Source organism: Phyllostomus hastatus, unplaced genomic scaffold, assembly GCF_019186645.2.
Source record: "Phyllostomus hastatus isolate PE091 unplaced genomic scaffold, TTU_PhHast_1.1 phas_contig_150, whole genome shotgun sequence".
NCBI classification, from domain to species: Eukaryota; Metazoa; Chordata; class Mammalia; order Chiroptera; family Phyllostomidae; genus Phyllostomus; species Phyllostomus hastatus.
The window spans coordinates 27,410,702-27,435,053 of NW_025333611.1; the positions used below are offsets into that span (position 1 = coordinate 27,410,702).

At 42.1% G+C, this 24,352-nt stretch overlaps 2 protein-coding genes across 2 annotated transcripts; both read right to left on the bottom strand.

Annotated features, from left to right (window-relative positions):
* Positions 1–10,480: 10,480 nt before the first annotated feature.
* On the bottom strand, positions 10,481–16,523 carry ZMAT2 (zinc finger matrin-type 2). The gene is made up of 6 exons (XM_045823766.1): positions 16,433–16,523; positions 16,007–16,100; positions 14,605–14,728; positions 13,130–13,203; positions 12,443–12,588; positions 10,481–11,502 (listed from the first exon to the last, which is right to left on the bottom strand). The coding sequence occupies exons 1-6, from the start codon at positions 16,448–16,450 to the stop codon at positions 11,359–11,361; spliced, it is 600 nt and encodes a 199-aa protein (XP_045679722.1). The 5' UTR covers positions 16,451–16,523; the 3' UTR covers positions 10,481–11,358.
* Positions 16,524–17,343: 820 nt separating this feature from the next.
* HARS2 (histidyl-tRNA synthetase 2, mitochondrial) lies at positions 17,344–24,347 on the bottom strand. Its single transcript, XM_045829322.1, has 13 exons — positions 24,087–24,347; positions 22,842–22,916; positions 22,454–22,573; positions 22,237–22,332; positions 21,266–21,391; positions 21,018–21,125; positions 20,413–20,511; positions 20,017–20,110; positions 19,560–19,687; positions 19,225–19,467; positions 18,932–19,048; positions 18,560–18,706; positions 17,344–18,146 (listed from the first exon to the last, which is right to left on the bottom strand). The coding sequence occupies exons 1-13, from the start codon at positions 24,192–24,194 to the stop codon at positions 18,087–18,089; spliced, it is 1,521 nt and encodes a 506-aa protein (XP_045685278.1). The 5' UTR covers positions 24,195–24,347; the 3' UTR covers positions 17,344–18,086.
* Between the last annotated feature and the right edge of the window lie 5 nt (positions 24,348–24,352).

A 24,352-nucleotide genomic window follows, 5' to 3' on the forward strand; every position in this document is an offset into this window, starting at 1 on the left:
TTGATTGTCTCTGCAGAAAAATCCCAAAGAATCAACAAAAAACTCCTGGAACTAATAAGCAAGTATAGCGATTATTTGCAGGATATAAAAGTTAATATCCAAAAGTTGATTGTTCTTTTATATGGCAGCAATGAACAGTTGAAACTTGAAATTTAAAATATAGTACCATTTATATTTTCACCAACATAATTAAATAACGAGGTATAAATCAAACAAAATATGCAAAGGCTCAATATCAGGAAAACTACAAAACTGTGATGAAAGAAATCAAAGATCTAAATGAGAGATATTTTATGTTCATTGATAGAAAAAATCATATTATTAAGATGTCAGTTTCTCCCAACATGACCTATAGATTTAATGGAACCTGATAAAAATTCCAGCAAGTTATTTTGTGGATACTGACAAACCAATTCTAAAGTTTACAGAAAGAGGCAAAAGACTGAGAACATGATATTGAAGGAGAAGAACAAAATCAGAGGAATGACACTGCCTGCCTTCAAGTCTTAGTATAAAGACAGTGTGGTATCAGTGTGATTCCAGCTCATACCTGTTTTAATGGCTATTATCAATAAGACAAGGAACAGCAAGTGTTGGGGAGGATGTGGAGAAAGGGGAACCCTTGTACACTGCTGGTGGGAAGTAAACTGGTGCAGCCTCTATGAAAAACAGTAGGATGTTCCTAAAAAAATGTAAGAATAGAGCTACCATATGACCAAGCAATCCCTCTTCTGGGCATGCACCTGAAAAATTTGAAAACACTTGTAAAAAAATATATGTACCTCCATGTTCACTGCAGCCTTATTCACAAAAGCCAAGACTTGGAAACAATCTAAGTGTCCCTTGATGGACAATTGGACTAAAAAGGTGTGGTGTGTATATGTATACAGTGAAATACTACTCAACCATAAAAAAAAGAAATATTGCCATTTGTAACAACATGGATGTATCTTGAGAGTATTAAGCTAAGTGAAATAAGTAAGGTGGAAAAGGACAGGAACCACATGGTTTCACTCATACACAGGATATAAAACAAAAGGCAACAAATGGACAAACAAAACAAACAAACTCATAGACAGACAAAAGTATGGTGGGTACCAGAGAGGAAGGAGGGGCAGGGGTGGTAGATGAAAGGGTAAAGGGGGTCAAATACAGGGAGGGGCAATAGTAGGTTTACAGTTGTTCATATGGAAAATAATATAATAATTAATAAATACTAATACATGAATAAACTATGTGTTTCACATACAACTGTAAACCTACTTCTCCACCCTGTATATGGTGTAGTGATTACACAGTGGAATATACAGATGTTGTATTATAAAGTTGTATACCTGAAACTTATATAATGTTTTTAACTGATGCTACCCCAATATTTATTTTTTTTAATTTAACTGTTTCAGAAAAGACAGTGTGACAAAAGAGCAGACAAATAGATCAACAAAACAGAATAGAAAGCCCAGTAATAGACCCACACAAACATAGCCAACTATTTCAATGGAGAAAACGTCCATTGAACATCCAGCACGGGACTTTTCAGCAAATATCCAGTGCTGGAGCAACTAGAAATCCAAATGGAAACAAACAAAAAGGAATCTAGATACACACCTTAAGCCTGTCACAAAACTTAACTCTCAGAATGAATCAATAGGTCTAAATGTAAAATGCAAAACTGCTAGAGTGTATCATGGAAGAAAATTTAGACAACCTTGGGTTTGGTGATGAATTTTTTAAATTTTTTTAGGTTTTAGTTTATTTATTTATTTATAAAGGAAGAGGAAGGAAAGGAGAAAGAGAGGGAGAGAAACAGCAATGTGTGCTTGCCTCTCATGAACCCTCAACCGGGGACCTGGTATGCAACCCAGGCATATCCCCTTGACTGGGAATCGAACTGCTGACCCCTTGATTCTCAGGCTGGCACTCAATCCACTGAGCCACACCATCCAGGGCATGAATTTTTAGATATAACACCAAAAACACAACATAAGAAAGAAAAAAACTTATGTTGGACTTGGTTAAATTTTAAAACTCCTGCCTTATGAGAGATACTTTTAAAAAGATAATATATATATTTTTAAAGATTTTATTTACTTTTAGAGAGAGGGAAATGGGGGAGAAAGAGAGGGAGATAAACATCTATTGGCTGCCTCCCACATGCCTCCACTGGCCGACAACCCAGGCATGTGCCCTGACTGGAAACTGAACAGGTGACCCTTCAGTTCACAGACCTGCACTCAACCCAGTGAGCCACACCAGCCAGGGATGAGACATACTTTTAAGAGAATAGAAACACAAGCCACAGGCTGGGTGAAAATGTTGGCAAAACACATATAAAGAACTTGTATCTAAAGTACAGGGTCTGGCACAAAAAATACCCCTTTTTTACTACAAAATCTTTTCTTATAAAATCATAAACATGTAATTCTGTAACATAACAATGTCACACTCAATCACACCATATGACATTTTAAGTGAAATGTTCAAATTAAAGTTATAAATTATTATACCCATATATTACCCTACCAGCCACACTCAAGCAGGCCTTACTTCTGCTGGACCCTATATATCTTATAGAATAAATGTCTGTGTCCCCCCAAACTCATTTGTTGAAATACCAACCTTCAAGGTGATGATGTTAGGAGATGGGGTCTTAGGGAGATGGGACCTTTGGGAAGCTCCACCTTCATTCATTGGATTAGTGCCCTTATAAAAGAGACCTCCCAGAGCTCCCCGGCCACCTCCCACCAAGTGAAAAGATGGGAATCTGTGAGCAGGAAGCATTCACCAAACATGGATCTGCTAATGCCATGATCCTGGACTTCCCAGCCTCCAAAACTGTGAGGAATAAATTCCTGCTATTTATAAGCCACCCATTCTGTTTTTTGTTACAGCAGCCCAAACAAAGACAATATACAAAGAACTCTTAAAATTCAACAATAAAACAAACAACTCAATTTTAAAATGGGCAACAACTCTGAACAGACATTTTACTAAAGAAGACATACAAGTGGCCCAAAAACAGCGTATGGAAAAATATTCAACATCATATGTCTTTAAAGAATTACAAATTAAAACAATAATGAGATACCATCATATACCTATTAAAATGGCTAAAATCCAAAACAATGACAACACCAAATGTTGACAAGGATATGGACCAATAGAAACTCTCATTCATTGTTGGTGGGAATGAAAAATGGTACAACTACTTTTTGAAACACTTTGACAGTTATTAAAAAACTAAACATAGGGTTATCATATGATCCTACAATTGTGCTTCTAGGTATTTATCTAAATGAGTTGAAACTATGTCCACAAAAAAATCCTGCATACAAATATTTATAACACTTTTATTCATAATTGCCAGAAATTGAAAGAAATCAATGTGTCCTTCAATAGATGGATAAACGAGATGTGGTACCTTGATACAATAGAATATTATTGAATGATAAGGAAATGAGCTATTAAGCCATGAAAAAAAAAAAAAAAACAAGAGAAACCTTAAATGCATATTGCTAAGTCAAAACAGGCAGTTGAAAAGGCTACATACTATATGATTCCAATTATATGTCACTCTGGAAAAGGCAAAACTATGGAGGCAGTAAAAAGATGATTACCAGAGTTCAATTTGGAGGGAGGGTGGGATTAGAAGGTGGAGCATGTGGCATTTGTTAGAGCAGTGAAACTACTGAGTATGTTACTCTAATAGTGGAAGCCCTTGCCAAAATCCCCAAAACTGTGCCCTAACTGGCATGGCTCAGTTGCTGGGCGTCACCCCACACAGCAAAAGTCACAGGTTCAGTCAGGGCACATGTCTGAGTTGTGGGCCCGTCCCTGGTTGGGGTGTGTTTGAGAGGCAACCAATCAATGTTTCTCTCTCACAATGAGGTTTCTTTCCCTCTATTTCTCCCTCCTTTCCCCTCTCTGTAAATAATAATAATAAAACTCAGAGCAGGAATGGACAAAAAAACCCAAAGATCAAAGATAAGAGTTAGTCAAAATCAGGAGAAATGGAAGAAAAAGGCAAATCATCTCAGGGGAAAAAAAAGATTACATTAGAAGATGTCCCAGGGGAAGAGATTTTACTTCAAATATAATCACTGGTAGTGAGGAAAGATATTAAAACAGCCAAGAAAATAAAAATAAAATCAAGAAAGCAGCAAGAAGAATCAGATAGAAGGTGCTAGATACAGGGAATTTCCCAAGCATATTATACAGTCCTGAAGAAGAAAAACAAAATAATGGAACATATGTAATAGTATTCAAAATTATAATACAAGAAAGCTTTCTGGAAATAAAACTTAAATCTACACATCAAAAGGGTCTTCCGTGAACCTAGGAAAATTGATATGGAATGGTTAACCCTGAGATATATCTTAGAAAATAAACTAGATTTGAAAGAAAAATCCTCTGGGCCTTAGGCAAAAAGACCAAATCATTTATAAAAGAACAAAAATCAGGTTGGTATCAAGTTCCACAACAAAGAAGCAAAGAAGTTTTTAAAAACCTCAAGGAAAAGAAATGTCAGTCAAGATTTTATGTCCAGGCAATATGTCCTTCAAGTACCAAGGCTATAGAAAATCAGTTTTAAATATGTAAGAACTAGCCAGAAATAAATCTTCACTGATATAGTCAATTAATCTGCAACAAAGGAGGCAAGAATATACAGTGGGGTAAAGATAAGCCTCTTCAATAAGCGGTGTTGGGAAACTGGGCAAATATGTGTAAAAAAATTAAATTGAACCACTTTCTTACACCACATACAAAAATAAATTCAAAATGGATGAAAGGCTTAAACATAAGACCTAGAACCATAAAATTCCTAGAATAAAACATAGACGGTAAACACTTTGACATCAACCTTAGCAGTATTTTTTTTATATGTCTCCTTCGACAAGGACAAAAAAGGCAAAAATAAACAAATGGGACTAGATCAGACTAAAAAGTTTTTGCACAGCAAAGGGAACTATCAACAAAACAAAAAGGCAAACTAGTGAATGGAAAAAGATATTTGCAGATGATATATTAACAAGGAGTTAATAGTCAAAATACATTAAAAACTCCTTCAACTTAACACTGGAAAAATTCAATTAAAAAATATACAGAGGGCCCTGTCCAGTGTGGCTCAGTTGGCTGGGTGTCACCCCACAGACCAAAAGGTCACCAGTTTGATGGCTGGTCAGGGCACATGACTGGGCTGCAGGTTCAGTCCCCCGGCAATGTGCGTGCAAGAGGCGGCTGATCCATGTTTCTCTCCCTCTCTTTCTCCCTCCCTCCCTCCCTCTCTTTCTAAAAATCAATAAATAAAACCTTTTTAAAAATGTACAGTGGAGCTAAATAGACATTTCTCCAAAGAGGACATATAGATGGCCAACAGACATAAAAAGATGGTCAACATCACTAATCATCAGGGAGATGCAAATTAAAACTACAATGAGATGTCACCTCACACCTGTCAATGACTGTTATCAATAAATAAACAAATAACAAGTGCTGGTAAGGATGTGTAGAAAAGGAAACTCTAATGCACTGTTGTGGGGGCGAGGATCACAAATTGGTGCATCCCTATGGAAAACAGAATGGTTATTTCTCAAAAAGTTAAAAATGGAGCTGCCATACCATCCAGCAATCCCACCTTTGGGTGTTTACCCAAAGAAAACAAAAACACTAATTTGAAAAGATATATTCATCCCTGTGTTCACTGTTACATTATTCATAGTAGCCAAGACATGGAAGCAACCATGGATAAAGAAGATGTGGTCATATATACAATGGAATATTATCCAGCAACAAAAAAGAATGAAATCTTATCATTTGTGACATGAATGGACTTTTGAAGGTATTATGCTAAGTGAAATAAGACAGAGAAATACAAACACCATGTGATTTCACTTATATAAGGAGTCTTTTAAAAAATGAATAAACAAAGCAGAGCAAAGCAGTGTCATAGATATATAGGGGGGACTAAATAAATAAATATTCAAGAACTCTAAATGTTATGCTCAAGAGCCTCTCTTGAGGAATTCACTAGAGAATGGGCTTATCTAACTAACTGGGGAAAAGAGGAAAACTCAGAAAGCTTTATGATGGTGAGAATTAAATATATTAAGTTGTAGATCTTTAACTAAAATAAAGATAGTGACAAGGGTGAAAAATAGTATGAAATTTTCTTTTTGTACAAGCAACAAGACTAAAAAAATATAAGTGAGGAGAGAAAGGGGAAAATGACAAAATAACTGATTTTTATATAAGTAATAGAACGCAGTCAAAACACAGGTGACAAACAAAATAATATACCCCAAGGAAAAGGAATTTGAGGACATTAGGGAAGATACAAGCATACAGGAGCTACTGGAACAAAACCAGGAACATCACTAAACACCAATTTTAAAAGTAAATTTTTTTGTTTTGGGTTGGAATTTTTGTGTGCTGTTTTGTTTTTTAACACTTTCTTAATTTCTGGCACTACAAGATACTCTGGGGTTCATTTCTGTATTTCCTGCCCCAGCTAACATTTCTCCACGGAGCACCGGTTCCTGGTGGAAAGGGAAGTGAAAATCGCCTGGAAACAGTCGCTTTGGCGTGTTAGGCAGGGGAGGAATCTCAAAACAATAATCTAAGCAGATTCCTGGGAAAATGAAGTTGGGACAGAGGCAAAAGGACTGGAGAGCGCCCGCGGGTCTCGAACCGCCCTCGCAAGCAAGAGCGACTAACTAAGCGAAGCTTGTTTGAACGAAGTACCCGCTGAGCTAAAGCCAGCCCGCAGGGAGTGTTCACATTATACTCTCTTCACTGCTGAAGTTTATGTCGCAATCAAGTCATCAAAATAGGAGTGATCTGGAATGACTCATAATCAAGCCATCCAATTAACTCTTCCCCCAATCTCCCCTCCTCCTCCTCTCCGTCCCAGCCAGACACTTAGCGAGTGCCCACCTGAGAACACCTGGCAATAAAGACTCAGGTCTCCCCTAACCCCCCCCCGGAGCTCTTCCGTACTTGCTTCCGGCCTTAATGCGTCCTAACACGCAGCGGTCACATGGCCCACCACGAATCCCTGGGCGCTTGCTCCAAACTCAGCGATCCCGCAGACAACCACACGAGGTCACTCTGTGATCAAAGCAACTTTCACAATGCCTAATAAGGACTGCAATCTTAAAGCTACAAATTGTATTTCAGGCCTTGTTTTGAACTTTGAACTTTACAGCTAAACTAGATAAATCCTATAGTTCCTCTTCCAGGTGTTCTGTAGCATTACTTCTGCTACTGTTTTTTAATATTTTATTTTTTGAAGATATTTATTTATTTAATATATATATTAATGCCATTACAGTTGTCCCAATTTTTCCCCCTTGGCCCCCCTCTGCCCCGTTCCACCCTTTCCCTCCAGCAATCCCCACCCTTGGTTCATGTCCATGGGTCATGCATATACATTCTTTGGCTTCTCCACTTCCTATACTATTCTTAATTTCCCCCTATTTTGTACCTACCATTTAAACTCCTTCTTCCTGAACCTTTTCCCCTACTCTTCCCCCTCTTCCTCCCCACTGATAGCCCTCCATGTGATCTCCATTTCTGTAATTCTGTTTCTGTTCTAGTTGTTTGCTTACGGTTTTTTTTTTAGATTCAGTTGTTGATGGTTGTGAATTTGTTTAGCACTTTCTTAATTTCTGGCACTACAAGATACTCTGGGGTTCATTTCTGTATTTCCTGCCCCAGCTAACATTTCTCCACGGAGCACCGGTTCCTGGTGGAAAGGGAAGTGAAAATCGCCTGGAAACAGTCGCTTTGGCGTGTTAGGCAGGGGAGGAATCTCAAAACAATCTAAGCAGATTCCTGGGAAAATGAAGTTGGGACAGAGGCAAAAGGGCTGGGGAGCGCCCGCGGGTCTTGAACCGCTCTCGGTTTTTACTGTTCATAGTTTTTATCTTCTTTTTCTTAAATAAGACCCTTTAATATTTAATGTAATAATGGCTTGATGATGATGAACTCCTTTAGTTTTTTTTCTTGTCTGGGAAGCTCTGCCCTTCCATTCTAAATGATAGCTTTGCTGGGTAGAGTGATGATCTAGGTTGTATGTCCTTGATTTTCACCACTTTGAATATTTTTTGCCAGTCCCTTCTTGCCTGCAAAATTTATTTTGAGAAATCAGCTGATAGCCTTATGGAAACTCCTTTGTAGGTAACTCTGCTTTTGTCTTGCTGCTTTTAAGATTCTCTCTTTAACCTTTGGCATTTTAATTGATGTCTTGGTGTGTTCCTCATTGGGTCCATCTTGTTTAGGACTCTGTGCTTCCTGGACTTGGTTATCTATTTACTTTGCCAAGTTAGGCAAGTTTTTCTATCATTATTTTATTTTTCAAATGCTTTAAATCCCACATGAAAGCCCTTTTATGTGTAGTGTAAGTAGCTAACCCTTCTCTTCCCATTCTTTTCTCCATGTATTTTACCATGTATAATGTGCTCCTGTGTATAATGCACACCCACATTTTTGTGTATTATACACAGATTATGCCCAAGTTATGTAATCACTATACTCGTGTACATTGCATGCTATTTCCCCCTCAAAAATTTTGGGCAAAAAAAAGTGCACATTATACACGGCAAAACATGATAACCAGTTAGAATTTCAATGGGTACCCCTCCAACCCTTTTCCTCAATTGATGTATTTAACTGTACAATTTAATTTTATGCCTGGGGGTTTAGTCTTATTGGGGATTGGTTTGTTGGATGATTTCTATGTTAACAGTATGTCTCGGAGATCTTTCTCATCAGTACATACAGATCTAATTCATATATAGTGTAATGGCTGCTTTATAGTCAAGTATAAATGTAGTTTTCAATGTTTTTGCTGTTATAAAAAAATTGCAGTAAACATCCTTTTATGTATGTTTACATAAGTATGTTTTTAGAGGGGGTTATGGGAAGCCACAGAATTATCTGAAACCATACCGATCTTTTGTTCCCTAAATACTGAAAATGGGTCATTCTGCCAGAATGTAAATCCTGCAATGGTTATGGCCTTGATAACTCACCCTGTAAGATACTATCAGGGAGTAACTGAACACACGTAAGCCAGTCACAGGCACGTTCCTCAACCAGAAAGCAATTTCTGTGGATTTTAGAGACTATAAACATCAAAGAAGTTTCCCTTCCAGGGATTTGACTTCTCTGGGATTGCTCTGGGCTCCTAAATTTCCACCCCATCGCCTTCTTTTCCCTTTTCCACCTAACTGTTCTGAGTTCCTTTAAGTACCCATGATCTAGACAGGCCCCTTGGAGACTCAAACCACTTGCCAGTCCCAAGAGAATTTAAGGGAACCTGAAATTTAGAACTGCTTTTCAGTGGAGGTGGCCAAAGGGAAGATTCCACTGTACCAACTTGAATTAGTTTCCTGAAGAATGAACACTGAACCATGGAACTCAGCTCACTGATAACGTTCTCCAGCCTGCCTTGAGTGGGGAAAAAGGACCCAGTCCATTAGGGTAGAGTCTTACCCAGGGCCTGTAGAGCATATAATCATGACAAGGAAGGCACCCCATTAGTCAGCCCACAATTGGACAATATATCAAATTTTGATCCTGGCCTGGAGACACATTCACAGTTCCCAGTGACAAGATCTAGCATTAGAAAAAACAGGCAAAAGACATGTGGCCCAGCAAGGGATCTGTGTATAAAAGTCCAAAGGAAAGACTATGGGACTCTGGGGGACCCATAAGTGGTACAAATACCACATAAAAGACTTCAGAGAACTACCTGGGGCAGAGAATGTAAACAAGCCCTATGGTGGCAGCCTTGCTACCCCAACAGAGATGCCTTTTCAGGGTACAGAACCAGCTAAAGTAATTATGTAACTTGTTTGCTGTAATGTAAAGTACTGATTTTTTCCCCTTTGCATCCATGGGATCTGCCATAGCAACCAATCCAGGGAATATCAAAGCTGTTTTTCCTTTAGTTACCCAATCTATGCCACCTAATTCTCATGTTAGACCAAGGTAGGGAAGACAGCTTCTCAATGGTTCTCAGGGGGCCTGGAAGAATTTCACCTCCATTCCTCCTGGGGGCAGGCATCTTTAGTTGTCATAATTTGGGAAAGCGATGCTACTGGCATCCAGTGAGTAGAGGCTAGGGATACTACTGAACAGCCTACAATGCACAAGGGAGCCCACACAACAAATGTTGATAGTGCCCAAGTGTGTAACCCTGTGCTTAGCCTCACTGCAGTAATTAGGAAAAAAGTTCAACATGGAGCTCTGCTGTTCCTGAACAAGGTGAAAGCAAACTAAAATTACAGGCAATGTTCTGTTCAGACTCCCCCAGACACAGATCCTGTCAGAGGAAAACACAACTCATGCTGAAGGAACCTAGGAGAAAAAGTGACAGGGCTCAATAAAGGGAGAATAAACTCTCTGTGGAAATCCTCAGTGTGTGTGTGGGGGAGAGGGAAGGAAAAGGGAAGAATATGGAATGTTCCCACCAATGTGAAATAGGCCCAGTCGATGCATTTATTATACAGGCTGAACAGCCTCTGAGACCCAAAGGCTCCCACATGAGGGTTTTTTTCCTTTTTCTTTTTTGCATCAAACAGGTTCTTCCAAGAGCCTGCTTACAAGGAAGACAAAAACATAGTAATCCTTAATAAAATAAAACTAACAAAAGCTGAACAGCCTACATATGAAAAACAAAGGTTAAAAGACTTACCAGACAAAAACCACACCAAACACTCATCCCATTTAATTTCCTGTGACATGCACTGAGGAAACCAAGAACGTTGGGACCCACGGCAGCAATGCTCTGAGGTTCTAGTTCAGGCTCCCCCTACGTGACAAATTCATGCACACACATTCACACATACCACTGACCCAGGCAGAACACGTGCATGCGCAGGTGGCTAGAGAACCACAGTGGGGAATGAGGGAAGCAGGGGTGGGGTGGCTGGTCAAGGATATGGTTTCAACAGGAAACTGGGGACCCAGAGAACCTTTCTGCTGCAGGCTAAGCAAGGGTCAAAATTAAAACAAAGGCAGAACACAGGATAAATGTAGGATGCTCAGAGAAGACTGGCTAGATGAAGAGGGAAGATGCAGGGGAAGTTCTGGGAAAGCAGCCTCAAAGGAGACTTTTCTTTATTGGGAGCTCCGATGGGCAGCGGTCCTGTGACTCCAGTGATATGCTGAGGCGGGAGGAACACATCGCAGCATTACCTTGGCCTCCTGCGCGCTCTCTCAAGGTAGAGGAAAACGACAAACACCCAGCCTCTAGCCCTCCCCACTGCCACTCTCAAGGACTTTCCCAAGTAACTCCCCCCAAAATACACCCCCACAAAGTTAAGCCCAACAAAGGGCCAAGCATAGAAAGCCTCAGTAACTCTTCTTGGTGGAACCAAAGCCAGAGAAGCCCATCACAGCTGCCATCTCATCATCCTCCTCAAATGTCAAGTCCTCCTCAGCCCTCCTTTTCTTCTCCTTCTGTTTCTCTTTCTTGTAGGCTTTGGCCTTTTCCTCCTAGGGGGGAAATCACTCAGAATCAGTTCAAGACTTCTCAGCCAAACATTGTTGAAAGAACAGATGAGCTTCAAGATTCCTTTCTATTTTTAGGAGAAAATAGTTAAAGACAAGTAACATTTCAAAAGCAGAGGAAAAGCCACAGTAAAAAGTACAAGGGACAAGAAAGAGAAGTTTTAGGCTGAGGAGAGCACTTCTCAATCCTACATTCCAGTTCATTTGTAGTTCTTGAACACGGTAATAGGAACAAAACCATATAGTAGCAACTACCATGCTGGAGAATGTAGTACCTGGAAGGAACTAGTTGAAGTGCTTTAAGTATACTATATACTAAGATCTCCACTATGGGGACACTGAGGCACAGTTTATATAATTTGCCCCAGAGTCACAGACAGTTAGTGAAGGAAACAGAATTCTGATCCAGCAAGCCTAGTTCCAAGAGCCTCTTGGGGGCCAGGAACATTTAGTTAGTCCCTCCTGTAGTAAAAACATATGGCCTAGCCCTAGCCAGTTAGACGATCATCCAGATATACTAAGGTTGCGGGTTCCATCTCCATCCAGGGCACATACAAGAAGCAACCAATGAATGCGTAAGTGGAACAACAGATCCAAGTGCCCCTCTTTCTCTTTCTCTCTCCCTCCCACCACTCCTCTCTCTCCTCAAAAATAAATACATTTAAAAAAAAAGTATGGCCCAGAGAACCCAGGAACAAAACCCAGGTTTAGAGCCATTTCCTTCAGCTCCTGAGTCCCAAACAAGGACAATAAATGTTCCTCCAATGTACAGAAATTCAGAAGACAAGACTATTCTCTGGGGGGTAGTCTTATCTTCTACCCCCCAGGCGTGTCCTCAGTGGAATGAGAAAGTCAGCCTCCCCATAACTCATAACATAAAATTCCAAGCTGGGGGAAGGAGGAGGGCAGGACAGCAGAGCCTTACTTCCTCTCTGAGCTCCTTCATCCTTTCCTCAAAATCATAATCCTTCTGCTTCTCTTCCATCTTCTTCTTATTGACTTCAAAACGTTTCTTCACCTGATCCAAAGTGGAACGTTCCACACGCATTGACATGCCCAGGTTTCGCTGATCTGGGTGGGGTAAACAGTGGAAGGTAAGGTCATTACAATATCCTCAGCACCTCAAAAGTCTTTTCCAGACAATTTTTTCTGAGAAGTTTCTTAAGAGTTTATTTGAGCCAAACTGATGACATATGTCAGGGAGCAAAATCTCAACTGCTCCTTGCTGACATTTTTTAAAAAACATCTTGTAAAACACATAGTAAAAATAATTAGAGCTGATAAAAAACTCCCTTAGCTTTACTTGCTCCCGGAGGCAGCAGCCCCGGTTAACAGGATGCAAATGGCTCTAAGCTTCCTTTACTGAGCAGATGCGTGTCAGTGGAGACAGCTTAGCCCAGAAGACCATGGTTTGGGCTTGTTGAGAGGCTAGAACAGTGTCTCACTTCACAGCCTCCAGAAACATTAGGTAAAGAAGTAAAGGATGACCCGCCCTGAAGCAACTGGAGAATTCCCCAGGCATTAAAGATAGGGCTTAGTAGAAACCACCTTTCCCCCCATCCTCCACCAAGCCTGACCCCAGCACCAGTCACTAACTAACTCCAAACCTTACGTTTCTTTCCATTAATGTGATCCAGGAAGTTGATGGAGTCCTTTACAACACAGTCACAAACATTGCAGTAATATCTAGCAAACAGAAAGAAACAGCACTTGAGTCAAATCTGGCTGTGCCCTGGCTGGGTAGCTTAATTAAGAGCTAAGCTTAGTTTAGCTTAGATACGCCAAGGCTGTGGGTTCAATACCTGGTCAGGGCACATACAAGAAGCAACAGATAAGTACATAAATAAGTGGAACAATAAATTGAGGTTTTTCTCTCTCTTCCTCTCTAAAATCAATAAAAAATTTTTTTAAAAAATCTGGTTATAAAGATTATACCGTTTTCAACCAAGAAACTCATATTTTTAGGTAAAAAGTCTTTTTAGAACACACTTCTCATTTCCACCTAAGCCTTGGCTCTTAGAAAATTGTGGTTAACTACCCTCCAGGATGGCCCCACAATGATCCCCACCCTCCTAAAGTTCCTACCCTGTGTAGTCCCCTCCCAATTCATACCACAGCTAGGCTGTGTGACTAACAGAATATGTCAAAAGCGATGCTATGTCACACCCAAAGTAGGTTATTTTAAAAACATGGCTTCTGTCTTAGTCTGTCCATGTGGATCACTTGCTCTGAGGAAGCCACTTGCCTTGTTGTGAGAAGAACGATGAAGAGGCCCACGGAGCAAAGAACAAGGCTGCCAAACCACAGCCATGTGACAAAGGTTGGAAGCAGATCCTCCAGCTCCTCAGATGAACACAAACCCAGCGGACACCTTGACTATACCTTTCTGCGAAATCCTGAGCCAGAACCAACCAGGTGAGGCCTTCCAAGATTATTACCCACAGAAACTGTGAGCTATTTCTTGTTTTATGCAGCTAAACTTTGGGTTAATCTGTTGATTTATATAGCAACAGGTTACTAATATAGAGATCAATGGCAAAGTGGGTTTACTAAGTAGCTCAGAGAAATGCCACTCTGCTGTCTGTGTTGCCCTTCTGCTGGAAAATCTAACTCGACAAAAGAATGGGCAAAAGAGTTCTTATAGAACCCCTCTTTCTATAGGCTACCATCTTGGTCTAGGATGGTAGTCAATCCATAACAACTACCACCTTTACAGCCGGCCTGGAACCTTCACCCCCTTTACTCATCATTAATAGCTCCTAGGCTCCATTCTAAGTCCACCCAATTTCTTCTCCAGAAATTTCCACAGTAGTCCTCTCCTTCTGACAGGAGAACAAATTATCCCTTTTCAGATACTAAAAAGTAGTTCTGGTGCTAATATGAAGAAGCCTAAAAAGTGACCCCTTCTAAAGATATGATGTTAATCTGAGACCTTAGGAGACAAAAAAAAAAAAAAAGATAAATCTAAGGATGGAATTACAGGCAACAAGGCTGTTATCCTGGAGTCAGGAACCCTTCTCAACACTTCCTAAAATCAACATTATTAGACCTACTCCTGGCTACCGTGAAAGATGAAAAGCCACTCACCCTCCCATCTCAGATTGTGGGGTGGTCTTGGTAATGACAATGGTCTTCCCAAGCTTAGATTCCAGGTCCACCTTGTAGTCCCTATGTCGGAGAAGCTCCCGCTTGACTGGCTGCACTGGTTTTCCTGAAATATAATGTGGAAAGAAGTTCTTTCAATATTGCATTTCCTTAACTGGAAAGAAAAAGAAATGAATGAAACCAAAATCCAGAGGTTTACTCTCATTTCTTTTTTGAAACCCGAAGCAACAGATACTTCTAAGAGCAGATAGGGAGAATGTGAACAGGAAAAATGATAAGTAATCCTTAACTCACTACAGTTTTTCTCCAGTTTAAGGCCAACAAGTCTAAAAGCAATGTTTTCTATTCACTAATTAACTGAATTGAAGGAAGATGTTTTCACTTTGCACAAAAAGCAACCTTTTAAAAGAAGATCAAGGATACTCAATCAGGTTTTCAGAAACCCCAAACATAACACACAATGAAATCTAAGGGCTGAGGAAATTTTTAAACAGGGAACCAACATTTAGGAATTACCTGTTATGTGTGCCAAATACTATTATTATCTAAGTTATATATTAAAAAACAAAACAAGTGTCCTGAATAGTGTGGCTCAGTGGATTGAGAGCCAGCCTGAGAACCACCGGGTTGCTGGTTCAATTCCCAGTCCAGGGTTGCTGGCTAGGTCCCCAGTAGGGTACCTGGGATTGGCAACCACACACTGATGTTTCTCTCCCTCTCTTCCCCTCTAAAAATAATTAAGTAAATTCTTAAAAAAAAAAAAAAAAAAACAAGTTAGTGTGTATGAGGTGATGTGGAAGTAGAAGAAAAATGTACAAGTTTGAAAAAAAGATGAAAAAAATCAAGTCTTTTTCTATAGTGCAATCGCTAAGAGGTGCACCAACTCCCTGACACTGTTCAAGGCACAGAGAACTGCACAACTGAGCACTAGCAGAAACAATCACACCTCCCCCTGCCTGTACCCTTGCTCTTCTCATACTATAGAAAAGGTTTTGACTGGGCCAGAAATGTTCTTCTCTCCCTTAAGTAATTTCAAGAGAAAGGGGGCATCTTCAATAACAGTAATGCACAGCAACAAAATCTTTTGATATTTGTCACCACTAAGAACTCACTTTCTTCTCTGCACTTCAGCAAAGTCCTAAAATGAGCCAAGCAAAGGGAGAGCAAGGAAGCACAGGATAACAGAGCTGGAAAGCATCTCAAAGCCACTTCAGTTCATCTCTTCGCCCTCATTATACACATTAAAAAAACAACCACCACCACCGAGGACTAGGAAGGCTGCGCTCTGCCAGATAGTAGGACAGTGCATTTCGATTCCCCATCGGCTCTCCAGCCACAGCATCGCCTTACGATACCCTTGGCCTCTGATGGAGCAGACACCCACCATCCTTCTTTTCTCTCTCTTCCGTGAGCCTCTTCTCAGCGAGCTTTTCGTATTCATCTTTGTCCCACTTTCGGCGAAAGTCCAAGTTTTTTGTCTGTGGAAATAAAAAGCCCGCAGGATGCGTCGCTAATCGTGTCCGACCCCTAGAGAAACCAAGTCATCGCCGGCAAGGCAGCCCCGGGACCTGTCCAGAGCGAAGCCTCTCCGGGCCGCACCGGGAGGCTGAAGTGGCCTCAGGACCCCAACCCGAGAGACCTCTGCGATTCCGCTGACCCTACGCCAGGGCGTCACGGAGGAGTTTTTGAACTCGGGCCACAGAGTCGCAAAAAAGTGTCAGGAAACCTGTCTGGTGCAGGACATTCTGCGCTGAAAAACTACCCCTTAACCTCCACCCGCTTCAATCCTCCTCTTGTACACAACACCTACCCCGCTGCCCGACGCCATCTTCACCGCGAAGTGAATGGGCAGCCGGAAAATGCCGTAAAAAGCGACCTTAAGCCGTAAAGCAAGCTTACCCTCCAATAAGCTTAGAGTTTCGCGTTCTAAAGGAGCTAAAGACTGGAGGGCTTCTGAAACAGACTTGTTGGCCCCGCCTCAACCCCAAGAAAATGGCGCATGCGCAGGGATTCTATGAAGCAACACGGAAGTAAGGGCTCCGGCAAAGGTTTTTTTTTTTTTGCCCTGGCCTTCAAAACAGGCATCGAAGGGCTGTTCAACTCATCTATTTTACAAATGAGGAAAGTGAGGATCAGTGCCCTTTAGTCTAATTAACTTTGCGTTCATTGCCAAGACTTCTAAACCTTCTTTAAGGCTGAAGCGGTGTTATTAGGGGCTTCAGATGCCCCTTTACCATAATGCACTGAAGATACGACCCCCTCCCATCCACCCCCCCCACACTGAAGTGTTCGCAAAGGCTGCAAGCCTTCCCAAAGCACACGTGGAGCTGCTTTTTGCACTTTTGTCTCTGTCTTCAAGCAATGCTATCACCCTATGGTTAACTCATTTTTCTCTCAACTGAGGATTATAGTCAATCTATAGGGCACAATTTAATCAACATGATTGGACTTGGGAAGGCCGCTTATCAGCAACACTCTAGGGTGAAGACCTCTGTTAGATGGCTCACTATACGTTGATTTAGTGACATGAGTGTATCTCCAAGTTGGGGGAGTGGGGTGGGGAAGAGTGCAGGGAGGAACTGTGGCTGCTGTCTTCATTGCATAGGGAAAATCACCCCATGGAGGTTACTCCTTGATCAAGATTAGGATTCTCCAGTGTACACTCAAGCATTTTGTATGGCCTATGCAAACCAATCCCTTGAAAACAAACTACCCAAACTATTACATTAAATATTTTATTTAATATATTATCCAGCCACTTCTGGAACAGCCACCTCTATGGCAGAACATGACATAGAGCAGCAATTCTGACACAGGAAATGGTCTCCAAAATCTTGAAAAATCAGATCTCATCTTGTCAGGTCACCCATTAAGTTCAACATTCAAGATGATGAAACAGCCTTACCCTGCTATTGTTAACAGTGGGATGGGCTAGAGTTGCCACATCAACATAGGCAATGCTACACCCTTGGAATAGCATTTCTGTCCTCCAACAAAGCAAATAGCAGCCATTACCCTGCCTTGCTGTCTCCCAAAAATGTTGACAGGCCAACAGCAGGCTGTGAACAAATTCTCAGAATCTGCTTCAGAAGCCACAGTAGAAGGCCAAGCACCTGACTTCTGATCTCAATGGTTCAGAATCCTCTCTGCCTGAGGTGACTTTCCCAGAGCCTTGCTCACAGCAAACACCTTAGCACCTCTTGGCAGCATTCAATTGCCCATGAAATCTGTCTCAGCAGTGAGAGCACGTCTCTTTCACATACTAGCCATCTGCGCCCATGCAGACTAGCTGCTCATATCAGCCCAGGAGTCCTCAGGGCCTTCCACATTTCTGTACCCAGGACGGATGGTGGAGGCAGAGGCACTTGTCACCCATCCTGGCCAGCAGTTGTGAAGTCCATCAGGAACTCAGTCCTAGATGAAACATCTTCTACAAGGAGCAGCAGATGGCAATCAGGGAAGGATCAAGACTCCAAGAGCCGCTTCTGAACTTCAGCCACAAGATTTTCCCGTTTAATGGCCACCTGAAACGTAAGAGAACCCTCATGTGACAAACTAGAGAGTGACACTAGCTCCTCAGCCAGTGCTTTTCCAGATTTATTTTACTGTGTATCGCTCCCAATACTCATGGAACCAGTAGGGAGTAGTGTGGGCTTCAAGCTTACCTGGAGAATGTATATCCTCAAGATTAAAGGGAGTCAAATGGCCAATCTATGTCTACTTTGTTAATTAGTCTCAAAATACCAACTGAAATTTCATCTGTCCTTCTGCCCACCCAACCAGTATCATTGGCTACAATGGTTGCCTGCGATGGGTCTTCATTCACTTCTATCACCATTAACCCTGGAGGTATTTCCTCAGCCAGAAACATACTTCTTAAAGAATCTAAAAAAGGGAGAAAGACTTGGTCCCTTCTACTTTTGCCTGCCCCACTCACCTCTTCCCTGCTGGCCACTGAACGGAGCTTGAGGACCCCTTCCTTCAGTTCTTCCTCACCAATAATGACTACCAGTGGAATGCCCATGTTCTCACAGTAGTGCAGTTGTGTTAGTAATTTAGGGTTGTTCTTATACAGCAGCTCTGCCTGAAAAGGATGAAGGCAGAGTAGGGGATTTAGAAGTGACCACATCACTCCAGCCCCAGGAATGAGCTTTTCCAAAGAAATAAGTAGCCAGCCCTCCTACCCTAAGAAGACACTCTAGGGAAGATTCTAAAGATCTTGAGTTCCACCCTAGGCCTAAAGTAGAAATGGGCCTCGTGCCTGAATTCCACAAATACATAGGTGGTTTGGATATCAGCTCTACTACACCTTGATCCCAGCATCCCAAAGCTCTGCAATTAGCTTCAACCGTTCTTGGAGAAAGTTCTTCTGTGGAGTAGCCACAAACACTTGGGTCTCTGTGGTCCGTATCTTCTCACCAAAAGTCTGATAAAAGACCCAGGTAAAACAGAATAAGAGAGAAGTAAAATAAAAACTCAAAAAAAAAAAAAAAAAAAAACCCAGGACAAAAAGAATCATCAGAAAAAACAGTCCAACTGCACCCCCAGAAATATGAGAGTTCCTAGGCCTCCAGCCCCACGCCACCCCCACCGAGGACCTACCTTCATCTTCTGCTCCACAATGGAGAAGATTCGCTCCACCCCAATGCTAAGTCCCACACATGGCACCTTGTGGCCCTTGGGGTTAAACATGCCCACTAGCTCATCGTAGCGCCCACCAGCAGCCACACTGCCCACATTCAGGGGCTCTTCCTCAGCCTCAGCTGGGCTCTGTAGCAGCACTGCTTCATAGATCACTCCTGTATAGTAGTCCAGGCCCCGAGCCAGGCTTAGATCAAAGGAGATCTGTGGGAACAATGCTCCAGTCAGCACCAGACAAGACTCAGGACCCTGAGGAACCCAGGGCTCAGCAGGAGGTCCACACCAACTCAGCTTACCTTCTCTGCAATTCCAAATAAAGTCAGATATTCATAGAGCAGCTTCAGGTCCCTCAGGCCCTCTAGAGCCTGCTTGCTCTGAGATAGTCTGGGATCCTGGAACATCTGCTCTACCAAGGACACCCCACCTGGGAGACAGGTGAGGAAAAATAAGGTCTGTGCTATTTGCCCAGATGTTTCAACCAAATATATCTCTAGTGTGTTCAAGCTAGTCCTCCTCATTAAAAAAAAAAAAAAAAAAAGATACAGGTCTCACATGACTAGACTCTCCTTCTCTGCCTCTACCTTTGCCATCTGGAGATACAACATAGTTATGATAAGTAAAAGGGGAATTAAATTAAGGCAGGCTCTGAAGCTTAGCACATCTACAGAAAGCTGCTATTTCAGAGGTATTAAGTTGTACACATATCACCCTCACTCTGATTCTATCATACAGCTTTGAAACTCTGGTTCTTACCATGACACTGGACATAATCCCCAATTCGATCAGCCACTTCAGGAGCCAGGCCTTTCTGTGCCACCATCTCATGTCTCACATCCTTCCAAGATATCTGCACAAATACTGAAACATGAGCGCAGCCCCACAATCCTTCCTTCTCTCGCTGGGAAAAGACACCTCACTTTCATTCAGTATGGATGTCACCCGTAGGTAATGCTAAACTCAGCAAAGTCAGCAGAGTCAGAGGCAACTTAGGAAATCCAGTCTCAATCCCTACCACACAACAAAACTCAGATCTCTCTCCCTACCTTCCTCACTTCCAGCCACCGTCTCCTTATTTTTCTCTGGGGGTACAGATTTGAAGGCAGGGCAGAAACTCTGATAGGGTCTACTGAAGCATGTCTTCTTTCTTACCTTGTCTAGTTTGTCTATGGAGGAGCAGGTGGCGCGGAACTTGCTTTCAGGAACACCACAGACGGCAAACATCCCATCTAAAATCCGCCGGTCACTGACCTGTAAACTCAATGGAAGTAGCCCAAGTGCCTTGTCAATGCCCTTTCTCTCAAAACCATGACAGTCCCTACTCTCCTGAGTCATAAAAGAGATAGAAAGGAAATTTCACAGGATGACTATTTAGATATATATGAAATGCAACAGCTGTTCTAAGGCCAGGTACATGCCAGGAACTAGTCGAAGTGCTTTAAGTATACTATATACTAAGATCTCCACTATGGGGACACTGAGGCACAGACAGTTTACTTGCTCAGGAGTAATAGCCAGTAAGTGAAGGAAACAGAATTCTGATCCAGCAAGCCTAGTTCCAAGAGCCTCTTAGGGACCAGGAACATTTAGTTAATCCCTTCCTGTAATGAAAAAAAAAGCACAGCACAGCCCTAGCCAGGTAGCTCAGTTGGTTAGAGCATCACCCTGATACACCAAGGGTGCGGGTTTGATCTCCATCTTAGGACAGCCTCAAGCCAAATCCAGACTTCTCTCCTCTGTCCCTGCCCTGACCTCACCTTAATGAGAAAGTCCCCCAGCTGCAATCCACTTAGGATTTCACAGATGATCTTCAAACACTCTGCATCAGGGATCATAGGGTCAAAATGACCAGCAATGTCAAAATCCTACAGCAAAGAAAAAGGCAGAAAAATGCTCCATTGAGCAGCCGGGTCCCAGGTTGCAGTCCCAAGAATTATCAAACCATGCTGTCTCAAAAAACACACACACACAACAAAACACATGCTGTCTCCTTCAGGTCACTTACACACTGGCAGAACTCCCTGTAGCGGCCTTGGACCACGGTTGGGCTCTCCCGCCGCCACACCTTTCCAACATGGTAGCGTTTCATCTTCTTCAGTTTATTCATGGCCATATAACGCGCAAAAGGGACCTCACACAAACAGGTTAAGGAGAAAGGACACTGCATCCAAAGCTTAGGTCCAGTGTAAGGACATTAGGGAAGACTGGGCTTTATCAATTGGATCTCATCCACTAGGAAGAGAAGAAGCACCTTCTCTGTCTTGTTTCCCACTATCCCCAAGGCCTAGCAGTACTTGGCATTCAATACATGGCGTGGGCAAAGGTAGGTTTACAGTAGTGAGTACACACAGTTTATTCTTGTATTGTTTATTAATTATTGTATTATTTATTTGTATTACAACAGTAAATCTACTTTTTCCCCACCCCTGCATATCAAAGAGTGTCAAGTGAAAGAATCCTACCTAACAAAACTACAAGTTCAGTAGAAAGAAAGGGAAGCAGAGACAGAAATGACCCAAGAACTTAGCCCTGGGCCATTCCCTCCCATTCAGATCAATGTTCGGCCATCTCAAAATAGTCAAGCTTCAGTACCTCGATTTGCCTACAACTTCCATGTTAATATCAGTATTTCTTGAAGCATAGAGCAAGGACCATCTGCATCTTAATTACCCAGGTGCCTATTAGAAATGCATACCACTGAACCCCATTCCAGCTACACGATCAGGAATATCTGGACCTGGGGGCCAGAAATCTGTGTTTCTGCAAGTTTCCCCGAGGGATTCTGATACACATTAAAGTGAAATGCCAGTGCTCCAAGCCAAGCTCTGCTGGCAGAATTGCCTTCTGGGAGAAACTGGAAGTAAACCCTGCTGCCAAGAGAACTACAGGGTCCCAGAGTCACTCTCATCCCTTTTGTCAGACCAAGACCTCGATCTTGAAAAGAAGCAAGCCGGCCTCCAGCACTCAGAAGGATACAGTGAGGTCATAGCGCAGGGACAACAGCTCTCCCCCCTGATCCTTCAGATCATAAATGAGCCTGGAGTCCTCTCCATACTTCTCAGTGAGCATGTCCTGCAGGGGTCAGACAGAAAGTGCCACATTCCAAAGGAGGACTCCAGAGCACAGGCTAGAGCCCTTCAGGAAACTGAAGGCAGGTGAAAAAAGGGAATTCTGACACTTTTTCTCCACTTACCTTTAGCTCAAATGCTGGAGTATCCAACCCTTTTGCTCCATGACGTTTAAAGCAGCTAACAATTACATCGAGTATCTTCTCCCTCACAACCATCTGCTGGGGACTAAGATCTCTGGTGCCCTAAAACCCAAAAGCAACCATGGTGAAAACAAAGACAAAAAAACAAGTTTATTTAAGGCAAAGAGTTAAACTACATCTGGAATCTAAAGCACGCAGTTGAAATCTCTTTGAGTTCAGATAACTCTAAGTGCTAGTATCTCAAGAATTGTGAAGATTTTTTTTTCTTTTAGTCTAAAAGGACGTTCAAATGGGTCAGGAAAAGACAAGCAAAACAGAGGGCAGTCCTCCAAGGCACTCTAATGGAATAGGATGGGGCAAAGCAAATTACCTTGGGAGTCTTGATAATCAAATTTGATTTCTCTTGATGTGGTTTCAGCTGGGATGTCAGCACTGCCTCTGCAACCTGGCAGAAGAAGAAACGTGGGATGTGCCCCTCTCAAGGCTAGCCAGACCTGTGACATCTCTAGCCCTGTGACCACCAACCTGCAAAGAGCTTTGGCCCATAGCAAAAGGAAGCCTGAACACTATTTTATCTATCCCAGTCTCAGCCCCACTCCAAAAACCCATGTTGTATCTACAATATATATGTAATAACATACAAGCTTTGTCTGAAAAAGTTTAAGTATTCAAGAACACTGAAGGCAAAGAACAACCCACTACTACCAACACCAGCCCTCTAGGGGTAGGGATTAGTGTGATCTTTTCCAGGTCCCAGTTCCTATTCAAAGAGTGAAAATAAGAATATTTAATAAGGTAGCACTGAAAAAGTAATACAAAGACAGAAGAGAGCCAGCCTATGGACGCAGAACATGCGTTGGAATGAAAAGGAATGGATTCCCTGATGGAACTAAAAAAACAGACTGATAGGATGCTATGACGGAAAATTAACAACAAAAGATCTGAGCCCTGTTGTTCCTGATAGGATAAAGCATCTGCTATAAAGACAATAGAATCTTTCCTAACGTTAAACAGAATCAGTGATTTTGTGTATTACCAGCAGGTTGTATGACCTTCCAGAGATATAGAGGATGTGGTAGTTCTATACTTTGGCGGATTCTCTCCTCCAAGTTAGGCAGTTCAAGTCCACAATCCCTTCTCTGCAATTCCAAAATCCAAAAACCTCTGAAAACCGAAAATGGTGTGGGCTGTTTTTTCTTTTTTGAGACTCATCTTGAGATAAATTTGAATGTGAACTGTATGCAACTTATGGTTGCTAATCATCTCAGTGGGAATATTCATTTATTTTGCTTAAGGAATTTTAGTATGTTTGACCTCAACAGGTTCATATAAGGGATAGTGGACCTATATTAAAATGCTCCCTTACTACGTATCAATAGGTAAATCATTTAACCTTGCAGTCTCTGTTTCCTCAACTGTAAATGCAAATAATATTCTCAACCTCTCAGGATTGCTATGAGGATTAAATGACAGAGAATCTAAAACGCTTAGCTCCGTACATGGTGGGCACTCAGTGAAAAAACAATCCTGTTACTACTCGAGTACATGCCTGGAGTTCATGCTTTCAGATCTGGAGATCCTGCCCTGACAAAGGAGATATCTCAGGCTGGCTCACCTGGCTATGAGAATGGACCGCCCGGATGCACACAACTCGGGGAGGCCGCAGAAGCTGGCCAAGCAGCGCAGCCCAAACCCTCCCATGCAGCAGTCCGAGCTGGGGCATCGTGCGGCAGGAGGCAAAAGACCTAGGGACGAGGCTGGTCGGACCCCAGGAGGGTGCACAGCGTTGTAGAGGCAAAGCCCGAACTCCACGGAAGGTGGTGAACGATCCCAAATCCTGCAAAGTGAGACCCGTCCTTTCAGGTTCCCTCTTAGCCTAGG